This window comes from Pecten maximus, chromosome 3 (assembly GCF_902652985.1).
Source record: "Pecten maximus chromosome 3, xPecMax1.1, whole genome shotgun sequence".
Lineage (NCBI taxonomy): Eukaryota > Metazoa > Mollusca > Bivalvia > Pectinida > Pectinidae > Pecten > Pecten maximus.
In genome coordinates, this window is record NC_047017.1 from 52611627 (window position 1) to 52626451 (window position 14825).

General features: G+C 36.3%; 1 protein-coding gene across 1 annotated transcript; it reads left to right on the forward strand.

The window, feature by feature from the left end:
- The first annotated feature begins 248 nt into the window (after positions 1 to 248).
- LOC117324544 lies at positions 249 to 5689 on the forward strand. Its single transcript, XM_033880454.1, has 2 exons — positions 249 to 331; positions 4647 to 5689. Exon 2 carries the CDS (start codon positions 4673 to 4675, stop codon positions 5636 to 5638), a length of 966 nt encoding a protein of 321 aa, XP_033736345.1. The 5' UTR covers positions 249 to 331; positions 4647 to 4672; the 3' UTR covers positions 5639 to 5689.
- The last annotated feature ends 9136 nt before the right edge of the window (positions 5690 to 14825 follow it).

A 14825-nucleotide genomic window follows, 5' to 3' on the forward strand; every position in this document is an offset into this window, starting at 1 on the left:
ATATAATCTTGTTGAATAACAGCAGTCCAATACCTGCATTCTGTCTAGCCATCTTGTATCATAGAATAATTTGCTATAAAAGTCTTACTAACAAGTCCACCTCCCATGCCATTAACACCTAATTTGGAAGCCTTCCATCTGCAATGTTATCGATTTCCTAAGCAGATGTAAGCAAACCAAAAGACAGCATCCACCCCGAGAGCACAAAGAGTTACCATGGTTACGGCGATCGATCCGTTGTCACTATATAAAAAGCTTGCTTTAATGACAACAGTGTTGTAATTGAGTGACAAGAATACAAGCGAGGCAGCACCAACACGACAGTAGAAAGGTAGGTTCTGCTCTCATTTCGGTATAAAGTAACAGTTTATCAGTTGTACATGGATGATGTTTTAGTTACAGATTGATGGTAACGCTGTTATTATGTGTATGTATCATATGTTGATATTTCTCCCTGTATAGGTAGATACCAACACCTTTATATAACGGTCTCATAGCATAACACTGGAAATACAATAACAAAGTCTAGGAAGGTTCAGTAAGGTAACTGTAAGGTTCAGTAAGGTAACTGTAGGGTTCAGTAAGGTAACTGTAAGGTTCAGTAAGGTAACTGTAAGGTTCAGTAAGGTAACTGTAAGGTTCAGTAAGGTAACTGTAGGGTCAGTAAGGTAACTGTAAGGTTCAGTAAGGTAACTGTAAGGTTCAGTAAGGTAACTGTAAGGTTCAGTAAGGTAACTGTAAGGTTCAGTAAGGTAACTGTAAGGTTCAGTAAGGTAACTGTAAGGTTCAGTAAGGTAACTGTAAGGTTCAGTAAGGTAACTGTAAGGTTCAGTAAGGTAACTGTAAGGTTCAGTAAGGTAACTGTAGGGTTCAGTAAGGTAACTGTAAGGTTCAGTAAGGTAACTGTAAGGTTCAGTAAGGTAACTGTAAGGTTCAGTAAGGTAACTGTAAGGTTCAGTAAGGTAAATGTACGGTTCAGTAAGGTAACTGTAGGGTTCAGTAAGGTAACTGTAAGGTTCAGTAAGGTAACTGTAGGGTTCAGTAAGGTAACTGTAAGGTTCAGTAAGGTAACTGTAAGGTTCAGTAAGGTAACTGTAAGGTTCAGTAAGGTAACTGTAAGGTTCAGTAAGGTAACTGTAAGGTTCAGTAAGGTAACTGTAAGGTTCAGTAAGGTAACTGTAAGGTTCAGTAAGGTAACTGTAAGGTTCAGTAAGGTAACTGTAGGGTTCAGTAAGGTAACTGTAGGGTTCCAGTAAGGTAACTGTAGGGTTCAGTAAGGTAACTGTAGGGTTCAGTAAGGTAACTGTAGGGTTCAAGTAAGGTAACTGTTAGGTTCAGTAAGGTAACTGTAAGGTTCAGTAAGGTAACTGTAAGGTTCAGTAAGGTAACTGTAGGTTCAGTAAGGTAACTGTAGGTTCAGTAAGGTAACTGTAAGGTTCAGTAAGGTAACTGTAGGGTTCAGTAAGGTAACTGTAAGGTTCAGTAAGGTAACTGTAGGGTTCAGTAAGGTAACTGTAGGTTCAGTAAGGTAACTGTAGGGTTCAGTAAGGTAACTGTAAGGTTCAGTAAGGTAACTGTAAGGTTCAGTAAGGTAACTGTAAGGTTCAGTAAGGTAACTGTAAGGTTCAGTAAGGTAACTGTAAGGTTCAGTAAGGTAACTGTAGGTTCAGTAAGGTAACTGTAAGGTTCAGTAAGGTAACTGTAAGGTTCAGTAAGGTAACTGTAAGGTTCAGTAAGGTAACTGTAAGGTTCAGTAAGGTAACTGTAAGGTTCAGTAAGGTAACTGTAAGGTTCAGTAAGGTAACTGTAAGGTTCAGTAAGGTAACTGTAAGGGTTCAGTAAGGTAACTGTAGGTTCAGTAAGGTAACTGTAAGGTTCAGTAAGGTAACTGTAAGGTTCAGTAAGGTAACTGTAGGGTTCAGTAAGGTAACTGTAGGGTTCAGTAAGGTAACTGTAAGGTTCAGTAAGGTAACTGTAAGGTTCAGTAAGGTAACTGTAAGGTTCAGTAAGGTAACTGTAAGGTTCAGTAAGGTAACTGTAAGGTTCAGTAAGGTAACTGTAAGGTTCAGTAAGGTAACTGTAAGGTCAGTAAGGTAACTGTAAGTTCAGTAAGGTAACTGTAAGGTTCAGTAAGGTAACTGTAGGGTTCAGTAAGGTAACTGTAAGGTTCAGTAAGGTAACTGTAAGGTTCAGTAAGGTAACTGTAGGGTTCAGTAAGGTAACTGTAAGGTTCAGTAAGGTAACTGTAAGGTTCAGTAAGGTAACTGTAAGGTTCAGTAAGGTAACTGTAAGGTTCAGTAAGGTAACTGTAGGGTCCAGTAAGGTAACTGTAGGGTTCATTAAGGTAACTGTAGGGTTCAGTAAGGTAATTAGTTCAATAAGGTAATTATTCACAGCCAGAAAATTTCCAGGAGTATAATGCCTTCATCGCGAATTTGCAATGTGATAATGTTTATTGATCAATAAATGTTTAGAGATTCACGTTGTTACACAACCAATGGATGATATGTGTCCCTCATCTCGATTTAGTACTGGGCATTGCGGCGTATCCAGATGCCGCTTCAACAGATTGCTCTCCTTGCCCACTACTTTAGAGCTTTCTAAGCCAGTCACATTTCCCAGAGTGGCATGGTCTGTAATAGCCGAGTTATTGATATGGGATTCCAACTGCTCTTTTCCTTTTTTTTTTATTCTTGACTGGAATTCACTATCTTTCCGGTGACCTTCCAGACGGACCCCGTGATGTCTTCCCATCTCTCCAATATATGATAGTCTCATGTTTCTCCTTGGATGCTTTATCCTTTGAATGTGGATGACCTATGATGCATCGGAGTGACTTGTGTTCGAGGCTTGTGTTCAAGGCTTTAGTTATGTCATGGTGGCGGTATGTCCTCTGGATGGTTTCGGTTTTATCTTTGATATACTAGATGGCCTTTGGTGTTGTTGTCCCTAGCTGACCATTTTTACTTTTCCCTTTATTCTACACTGTTTTTGTACCTTATTCTACACTGTTTTTGTACCTTTATTCTACACTGTTTTTGAGCCCATTACGGATAATACATATGTTGCCATTGCCCTAGCTAGGTGGTTCTGCTCTTGAAGTCTGCACTGTTGCTCTGTGACTATAGTCTTACATCTAGATCTCCTGAGCAATATCTACGCCTAGTTCCTGATGTAAAGAATGGTGAGAATTGAAGGCCAGGTATTGGTCTGTGTGAGTATTTTCCCTAAACACCAATACCTTTACGGCCCCGTCTTCTTTCTTTATTGTACAGTGTCCAGGAAAGACATCCTCGTTGGTTTCCTCTTCACAAGTGAATTTGATGTTATTACTGGCATCTATGGTTATGATTTTTGCGGTTAGGGTTAGGGTTCAATGAACATATTGGCCACACTAAGTGACACTGGGCTCCCCTAGCAGTGCCGAAGCTTTGCTGGTAAATGTTGCCTCAAGAACTATGTTGTTGTGAGCACAAACACTACTAATTCCACGATGTCCTGACTCTGGAGGTTTGTATTAATCTGTCAAGATCTCTCTCATTCAAGGCGCTTCTGAATGGTTAATTGAATCTTGAATTGGTGTGTTAGTATAAAGGAAGACAAAATCACCTGCTAACGACCTGTAAACATAGTAATGGAGCCAGTGATGTCAACAACAGATCACAAGGACTTCCTCTGTTTGTGAATCTTTGGTGTACAGTACATTCTAGCGGCAGATTAAAGAAGCCATCTGGATACGCCGCAGTTGGTCATTGTTGAATCGAGATGGGGGCACATAGACTCTCCCTCACATATTATCAGCTGCTTAGACAAAGCATCGCAGAATCGAGTCATTATGGTCTAATTACAATACTACAGCATAGTATTGTAGCATGAAGCGTTGAAGCTGGGGCAGGGATAGAGATGTTTTATAGATTTATGTTGTTTTACTACTTATATCTGTTATAAGTTTAAACATGAAATCAAATAAACAGTCGATGTCGGCTGCCTAGTGCGTGCACAGTAAAATAATTTCAGCGGTTTGAATTATATGTACATGTTTCGAAATATTGTGGTGGGGTGGTTTGATTTTCTGATTGTAGTACTAGGAATGTCGATATTTCATTATTGTATTATTGGGGAAATACTTCTACTACATAATGTTAACATACTTAACCCTAACCCTGTATTAAACAGCAGTTTATTTTCGCCATAAATTACAAAAACATATGGATGATTTGGTTGACTAAAATCCTAAAACACTAAAAGTTTTTGCTTAATATCACAATCAGTTTGTTTGTGAACAACCTTCCTCAAGGAAAGATAATTTGCGTGAAAGTTTATTGTTTGCAACATCACCACTTTTCAATCAATTAACGCTTCTGTCCAACTAAATAATGTATTTCTTCAACTTATGACCGCATCCGTTCAACTAATTAACAGATCCGTTCAACTAATTAACAGATCTGTTCAACTCATTAACAGATCTGTTCAACTTATTAACGCATATTTTCAACTATTCAATGCAATACTTACTAAAGTTAACTAAGTCTCCAGACACCGAGATGTATTGGAATTCACTCGTAGACTCGTTTTAAAGTGCATTATTTAATCAAATGCAATGGCTAATATTTACATCCACTATATCAACTGTTTATTTATTACAGGTGGTGTGCGAGAACATTTCATAAAAATGGTGCTCCCTTCAAGTTATCCCAAGTATGCATACCGTACATCAATATCCAAATCTGTTAAAAGGACCAATTCCGATAATACTGCAAACAACTCCGTGAAAACAGAAGATGACAACAAGAAAAAAGTTCTGCATAAATTTTGGCGATCTTTGACACCACAGTCAGCACAGAGGAATATACCCAAATCCCCAGATGGAAGACAGGCAACGAGAGTCCGTTTACCATTACGACCTGAAATCCACATTCCTAAAATTATGTTAACACCACCAGAAGACCACGCTGGGGATGTAGTTCATCAGAGGCATGCAGTTGTTCAACGTTACAACATTTACTCAGATTCATTCCAGGTAAATCGACATGAAGATAGGCTGAACACTTCTACACCGAAGTCGTTGCGGCCTTGGACGAACGGGGTACAACCAGGAGACGTCAGGATAAAGTCAGACTCTATCAAGGTCCAAAGTGGCTTTCTGGGATCACAGCTTAAACAAACACCGAAAAGACCAGTACGATCGTCTGGTCGTTACTTGTATAGACGACAAACGCCTAGAATCACACAGAATAATGACGAGAGGAACATTGACTCGGTTACCGTGTCTGAAACGGATTTACGACATACCAGAAAGTGGGACACTTGTTCGGACTGCGCACATGAAGATTTGACCCAGAATTCCGTTTCCTGTTCCGAGTTACATGATGTCCATAGAAAGGATGAACATTCTTCTCACGGCGTTGATTTATCAACAGAATCTGACGTTGACACGGTGTATGCAATATTTGCACCTGAAAATGATAAACAATCTTCTACAAAATTTGTTAGGATCTGTGATTCGGCAGAAACTTGTTTGAGTGACTACTCGGAGAATGAGATATTATATAATGATTCGTGTGTAGGATTTCAGGATGTTGATTTGAGCATTGATCCAACAACTCTCTCGTCATTGAGTGACGACTGGTTTCTTTGAAAAGAGAATTTCTTGTTTATTTCGTGAGATCAAATACACGTAGCGAATGACTATATGAATCGTTTTATCTGTTCATAATTACTGTACTATATCGTCACGTTACGTTTTACAGCTCCGTCAATATCTCTTAACTTTAGACAGGTAAAAACAGGTAATAACCACAGCGATAACTTTATACAGGTAATAATCACAGATATAACTTTAGACAGGTAATAATCACAAATATAACTTTAGACAGGTAATAATCACAGATATAACTCTATACAGGTAATAATCACAGATATAACTTTAGACAGGTAATAATCACAGATATAACTTTAGACAGGTAATAATCACAGATATAACTTTAGACAGGTAATAATCACAGAGATAACTTTAGACAGGTAATAATCACAAATAACTTTAGACAGGTAATAATCACAAATAACTTTAGATAGGTAATAATCACAGATAACTTAGACAGGTAATAATTACAGATAACTTAGGTAATAATCACAGATAACTTAGACAGGTAATAATTACAGATAACTTAGGTAATAATCACAGATAACTTTAGACAGGTAATAATCACAGATAACTTTAGACAGGTAATAATCACAGATAACTTTAGACAGGTAATAATCACAGATAACTTAGACAGGTAATAATCACAGATAACTTTAGACAGGTAATAATCACAGATAACTTTAGACAGGTAATAATTACAGATAACTTTAGACAGGTAATAATTACAGATAACTTTAGACAGGTAATAATTACAGATAAATTTAGACAGGTAATTACCACAGATAACTTTAGACAGGTAATAATCACAGATAACTTTAGACAGGTAATAATCACAGATAACTTTAGACAGGTAATAATCACAGATAACTTAGACAGGTAATAATCACAGATAACTTTAGACAGGTAATAATCACAGATAACTTTAGACAGGTAATAATTACAGATAACTTTAGACAGGTAATAATTACAGATAACTTTAGACAGGTAATAATTACAGATAAATTTAGACAGGTAATTACCACAGATAACTTTAGACAGGTAATAATCACAGATAACGTTATACAGGTAATAATCACAGATAACTTTAGACAGGTAATAATCACAGATAAATTTAGACAGGTAATAATCACAGATAACTTTAGACAGGTAATAATCACAGATAACTTTATACAAGTAATAATCACAGAGATAACTTTAGACAGGTAATAATCACAGATAAATTTGGACAGGTAATAATCACAGATAACTTTAGACAGGTAATAATCACAGATAACTTTAGACAGGTAATAATCACAGATAACTTTATACAAGTAATAATCACAGAGATCACTTTAGACAGGTAATAATCACACAGATAACTTTAGACAGGTGATAATCACAGATAACTTTAGACAGGTGATAATCACAGATAACTTTAGACAGGTGATAATCACAGATAACTTTAGACAGGTGATAATCACAGATAACTTTAGACAGGTAATAATCATAGATAACTTTAGACAGATAATAATCACAGAGATAACTTTAGACAGGTAATAATCACAGAGATAACTTTAGACAGGTAATAATCGCAGATAACTTAAGACAGGTAATAATCACAGATAACTTTAGACAGGTAATAACCACCGATAACTTTAGACAGGTAATAACTACAGATAACTTTAGACAGGTATTAACCATAGATAACTTTAGACAGGTAATAATCACAGATAACTTAAGACAGGTAAAAACAGGTAATAACCACAGAGATAACTTTAGACAGGTAATAATCACAGATAAATTTGGACAGGTAATAATCACAGATAACTTTAGACAGGTAATAATCACAGATAACTTTATACAAGTAATAATCACAGAGATAACTTTAGACAGGTAATAATCACACAGATAACTTTAGACAGGTGATAATCACAGATAACTTTAGACAGGTGATAATCACAGATAACTTTAGACAGGTAATAATCATAGATAACTTTAGACAGATAATAATCACAGAGATAACTTTAGACAGGTAATAATCACAGAGATAACTTTAGACAGGTAATAATCGCAGATAACTTAAGACAGGTAATAATCACAGATAACTTTAGACAGGTAATAACCACCGATAACTTTAGACAGGTAATAACTACAGATAACTTTAGACAGGTATTAACCATAGATAACTTTAGACAGGTAATAATCACACATAACTTTAGACAGGTAAAAACAGGTAATAACCATAGAGATAACTTTAGACAGGTAATAATCACAGATAACTTTAGACAGGTAATAACCACAGATATCTTTAGACAGGTAATAATCACAGAGATAACTTTAGACAGGTAATAATCACAGAGATAACTTTAGACAGGTAATAATCACACAATACTTTAGACAGATAATAATCACAAATAACTTTAGACAGGTAATAATCACAGATAACTTTAGACAGGTAATAATCACACAGATAACTTTAGACAGGTAATAACCACAGAGATAACTTTAGACAGGTAATAATCACAGATAACTTTAGACAGGTAATAATCACAGAGATAACTTTATACAGGTAATAACCACAGAGATAACTTTAGACAGGTAATAATCACAGATAACTTTAGCCAGGTAATAATCACAGATAACTTTAGACAGGTAGTAATCACAGATAACTTTATACAAGTAATAATCAAAGAGATAACTTTAGACAGGTAATAATCACAGAGATAACTTTAGACAGGTGATAATCACAGATAACTTTAGACAGGTAATAATCACAGATAAATTTGGACAGGTAATAATCACAGATAACTTTAGACAGGTAATAATCACAGATAACTTTAGACAGGTAATAATCACAGATAACTTTATACAAGTAATAATCACAGAGATAACTTTAGACAGGTAATAATCACACAGATAACTTTAGACAGGTGATAATCACAGATAACTTTAGACAGGTGATAATCACAGATAACTTTAGACAGGTGATAATCACAGATAACTTTAGACAGGTAATAATCACAGATAACTTTAGACAGGTGATAATCACAGATAACTTTAGACAGGTAATAATCACAGATAACTTTAGACAGGTAATAATCACAGAGATAACTTTAGACAGATAATAATCACATATAACTTTAGACAGGTAATAATTACAGATAACTTTAGACAGGTAATAATCACAGAGATAACTTTAGACAGGTAATAATCACAGAGATAACTTTAGACAGGTAATAACCACAGATAACTTCAGACAGGTAATAACCACAGATAACTAGACAGGTAATAATCACAGAGATAACTTTATACAGGTAATAACCACAGAGATAACTTTAGACAGGTAATAATCACAGATAACTTTAGACAGGTAATAATCACAGAGATAACTTTGGACAGGTAATAACCATAGATAACTTTAGACAGGTAATAATCACAGATAACTTTAGACAGGTAGTAATCACAGATAACTTTAGACAGGTAATAATCACAGAGATAACTTTAGACAGGTAATAATCACAGAGATAACTTTAGACAGGTAATAATCACAGATAACTTTAGACAGGTAATAATCACAGATAACTAGACAGGTAATAATCACAGAGATAACTTTATACAGGTAATAACCACAGAGATAACTTTAGACAAGTAATAATCACAGATAACTTTAGACAGGTAATAATCACAGAGATAACTTTATACAGGTAATAACCACAGAGATAACTTTAGACAGGTAATAATCACACAGATAACTTTAGACAGGTAATAATCACAGATAACTTTAGACAGGTAATAATCACAGATAACTAGACAGGTAATAATCACAGAGATAACTTTATACAGGTAATAACCACAGAGATAACTTTAGACAGGTAATAATCACAGATAATTTTAGACAGGTAATAATCACAGCGATAACTTTATACAGGTAATAACCACAGAGATAACTTTAGACAGGTAATAATCACAGATAACTTTAGACAGGTAATAATCACAGATAACTTTAGACAGGTAATAATCACAGATAACTTTATACAGGTAATAATTACAGATAACTTTATACAAGTAATAATCACAGAGATAACTTTAGACAGGTAATAATCACAGATAACTTTAGACAGGTAATAATCACAGATAACTTTATACAGGTAATAATTACAGATAACTTTATACAAGTAATAATCACAGAGATAACTTTAGACAGGTAATAATCACAGAGATAACTTTAGACAGGTAATAACCGCAGAGATAACTTTAGACAGGTAATAATCACACATAACTTTAGACAGGTGATAATCACAGAGATAACTTTAGACAGGTAATAATCACATAACTTTAGACAGGTAATAATCACAGATAACTTTAGACAGGTAATAATCACAGATAACTTTAGACAGGTGATAATCACAGATAACTTTAGACAGGTGATAATCACAGATAACTTTAGACAGGTAATAACCACAGATAACTTTAGACAGGTAATAATCATAGATAACTTTAGACAGGTAATAATCACAGAGATAACTTTAGACAGATAATAATCACAGATAACTTTAGACAGGTAATAATTACAGATAACTTTAGACAGGTAATAATCACAGAGATAATTTTAGACAGGTAATAATCATAGATAACTTTAGACAGGTAATAATCACAGATAACTTTAGACAGGTAATAACCACAGAGATAACTTTAGACTGGTGATAATCACAGAGATTAAGTACGACTTCTCCCCTGAAATCCAATAATGCTTCCCTTTGAAGAGTTTTATGATAAGAACGTGAGTAAAACCTGGAGTGTATTCACACGAGTCTAGATAAAGTGATAAGATGAGTTGTTATTGAAGCTTCCTCAGGCCCTGCAAGCGGTTTGTCATTCAAAATATAAACAGATACTTTACTCTTGAAAATGTGGTCCTAACCAAAACAGATTAATTAGGTAATGGGGTAACAGTATGCTTGTCATTAGCCACTCAATATGTCCAGTGTTGTGAAGCATTTTATGGCAGCTCGTCCAAACAAACCACGTTCCCTTTTCTGTCATTATGTCGGCTTGCCTGTTACAAAATATCAATCCAAAGTCATTTTACAGAAATCTCTTAATGCAACCGAGGTATTTAATGACATATGTCAAAGCAACCAAAATTTATGATTAAAGTGTCATGCGCTGATGTCACAAATGTATATGATAAGATTCGAAGAATCACGCTGTTTTAGAAAAGGTGGTGCTACTAGGGCCTCTGATGTTGGTTTGGCTGATGTTGAAGTCAAAGAACTTGGTAGATGGGAATCACAGGCTTTTAAGTCATCCATCCGAGTCCCAACTTCAGAACTGCTTTGAGGCTGGTGTTAAAGACGTGCCTTGGAATTAACATGCAAGTGAAGGGAAGCTTCATAAGTAACTGCTAAGCTATACATTTAATGGTGATCTGCTTGACTTGACTGTCAGGTAAGGACTTTCAGTTGTCGGGGAGCCTATTTGGATTGTGAGGTCTTCCTTGTTTAAGAGGGCCATTCTTCACGCAAGGAGTTCTGTGACTGGGAGCCATCTTGGTCTGTGCCGCTATACCGTGCCACAGGCGCTTGCATATAGAAAATATCACTTTCGATTTTATTTTTTTTTTTGATATGACAGCGGTATGTGTAATCTGTTAACCTGAAGGTTGGCAACTACGCCACGAGCGAAACGGCACCCATCTCACTTCAACCGGCTAAAAAACACATTTATTCAAACTGACACGGCGCACACTATATGCGACCGTCATCAGAAAACATTCATCTTTAACCTACCGTGCCACTCAATACGAATTGTTACATCCAAAACACAATAATCCGTGAAAACATCGCCGAATTCCTCGCTCAGAACGCCATTTCTCAAACTGCTCCCTGAGCCTGTCCAGATTCTTCATTTACATACGGGGTTCAAAGGTCATGCGATTATATAATCGACTGTCACCAGGTGTACTTTTGGGGGTCATCTCCGCATGCATTTTGTCCGCAAAATGCTTCGGCTCGCTGAAGAGTTTCGTCTAAGTTACGATTATTTGAAGAGTTTCGTCGATGAACGATGATTTATAAATTATTCGTTATTTTGAACGTTTGATTACCATGCACCGTATATGACAGTACACAGCAGGCGCGGATCCAGGAATTGGAAAGGGGGGGGGGGGGGGGGGGGGGGGGGGGGGTCCAGTAATTTAGTGGTAATGTGGTAATGCGAGCGCCATAGGCGGGAGCCGAATTTTTTTTTGGCGAGGGGTCTGGGGACCAAAATTTCGGAACAAAATTTCGGAAAAATGAAATGATTAAATGATTATAGCAAATTTTGCAATCTTTCGAGAATAAGATTTTCGATAAGTGGAAAGGGGGGAGGGGGCATATATTGATTCACACAGAACGTCACTATCGTATCGTTTTCTAAATAATGAAATAATTGTCACAAAGGTAGAACAAAATGCTTATTTATTGATTAACTTTTGTCAGTTTACTGAAATCTGGACGAACAAAAAGAAAAGTGAATCACGAATAAGACTGTCATCAGGTTACTGGAACGTATACATGTGTACCAACATTACTTACTTCAGACCTGTTCATTTATTTCTGCACATTTTACAAATATCATGTCGTCGTCAAATACGAAAATCATACTTCAGACCTACCAAACGATTTGTACAAAATGTACGTTGTGATCTATTATCCATCATCAGTTTATTTTCATTTCCCACAATGTTAGATTTAATGTTTGCTAGAAGTTCTTCGGGTTCAATCCAAATTTTATGAGTTCATCTATCACTGTATGATTATAGAAATATTGAGTTCCTTCAGTCATTTTGTTTTCAACCCCTTTTTATTCAAATTTTCCAAACAGTATTACTTTCTTACGTTATTTCGGTTTTAATACACTCGATATCATCAGTTTGCCCCTTAGTTTTAGTGTCTACAATCAGGGGCGGACACAGGATTTTCAAATGGGGGCGTGCGAAATTAAAAGGGGGGGGGGAGGGGGGGGGGGGGGGGAGTGTCCGCCGGTACTCCCCCTTCCCCCTGAAAAATAGCAGGTTTATGCAAAATCCTGCATTCTAGTGTATTTCACGATAGATTCATACCTGGTGTGTTTTATAAAAACAAGTATATGAGAGATGTTTTTAATGATTTGATATTGTTATTTCGCTGATTGATACGGGAATTCGTTTTTTAAGATACCCTTACTTTGACAATTTTAGGGGGGGGTGTGTGTTGGGGGGGGGGCTTTAAATCCGCCAGTGACAATATCAAAGAGTTTAACGCATTGTAAAATGTATTCTTTGTAATATTCAATTATCCATTTATTCCACTTTACATCGCTCGCATATATTTTAAGTTATTGATGAATTACCTTATTAATTGAGTGTGTAAGCATCAAACGCTACACTAATAATAATCAAACTGGCTGAAGTGCTTACAGAATTATGAAACTGAATTAAAATGAGAAAGAAAAGAGAATACTTGAGGGGGAAGTAGTGGTTATTTTGTGTCGTCGCCAGACTTTTATAGTATTTTAGGGCTAACGCCAGAATACCCAGAACAACCTCTTATTCTTATCGATATTGTGTGTGGTATACATTTTTAACTAGTCATGTAGGGGTCAATTTTTTTAAGAATTGAAGATTGGCATAGCCCTAAATAGATGGCAAGTACAATAAAAAAATCAAAATATCAAACAACTATCAGCTATTACCCCATCCAAATTTTAACTTCGAAAAATTTAATTTCAACTGATACTGCTTGTTCATGGTATACGTATAATGTCCCGGCCCTGTCTTGAACAAGTTATTGAGCACCGTTATATGCAATCTTTTTTTATTGAAAACGAAGTTCAGCAACTACCGAAATGATGCAGTTGAAAAAAAGGAAAGGACGATCTCATCACTGCATGGCATTAAAACATGCTATCTTATTAGTCCGTGATATCGCAAACGACGTCCTGTGCATGCACCTGTAAAATAAAGTATGCCGAGATGACCTTAAAAAGTGCACCTGGTGACAGTCGATTATATAATCGCATGACCTTTGAACCCCGTATGTAAATGAAGAATCTGGACAGGCTCGGGGAGCAGTTTGAGAAATGGCGTTCTGAGCGAGGAATTCGGCGATGTTTTCACGGATTATTGTGTTTTGGATGTAACAATTCGTATTGAGTGGCACGGTAGGTTAAAGATGAATGTTTTCTGATGACGGTCGCATATAGTGTGCGCCGTGTCAGTTTGAATAAATGTGTTTTTTAGCCGGTTGAAGTGAGATGGGGTGCCGTTTCGCTCGTGGCGTAGTTGCCAACCTTCAGGTTAACAGATTACACATACCGCTGTCATATCAACAACAAAAAAATCGAAAGTGATATTTTCTATATGCAAGCGCCTGTGTACCGTGCCAGTGTGTGGTGGCAAGGGAAAGGTGGGCTACGTTAGGGGGTGTTGGCGCCTTTTGTAAGACTTCTGTTTACAGTCAAGGATATTCCTAAAACTCACTGTGGTTGCAATGATCTTGGACAACGCGTCAGCTGTGACATTGGTAACTCTATGTTGGAAACTTTGAATAGTTCAATGAAGTTGATGTCTAATATTATTTTCGTTTGGTCACAAATTATGCCTTGGCTTGAGTGGCGTAATGAGATTGAACACAAGGCTGTTGATAGGGCATGAGTGAGTGAGGATAAATAGTAAATAGGTAAGCTATTTAACAGCCGTGGGTGGCAAACATATTAAACACCCGGAACAACAGGATGGTAACGCTCGTGGTCAAGGTCGAATTGTCTAAGTTCGGCAGTGACATTTTCTTGTATCATTTACAGCAAGGTCATGCCAATTTAATTTCAAGCTGTTGACACCAGTTCATCAGATATTTAGCTTTGCAATGTAAATACCAAACGGTTTATTGTTACCGGGGATTAAGATCATTTGGCTATGGTATACCTACATAAGATGTCTAGTCTAACTGTAGTATTGCTTGTCCTCCCAGTAGTAGCAGGTGTCTGGTGTTGACATTTTAATTTTTGCGTAAGTATGTCTTCCATATCAAAATTTGCAAAAGTTATATCAAGTTGAACTAAGTTTGGTTTGCCCAATGACTCTAGTTAAAAGTCGGTGACCACATCTGTATGAAGTCGTGGCTATATAATCGCCAAAACCTTTAATATAAAAATACCATTAAGTAACTTATTTGGTTTG

Excerpts from the sequence above, each read along its gene's own strand:
- LOC117324544 (XM_033880454.1), top strand. The coding sequence starts at position 4,673 with ATGGTGCTCCCTTCAAGTTATCCCAAGTATGCATACCGTACATCAATA.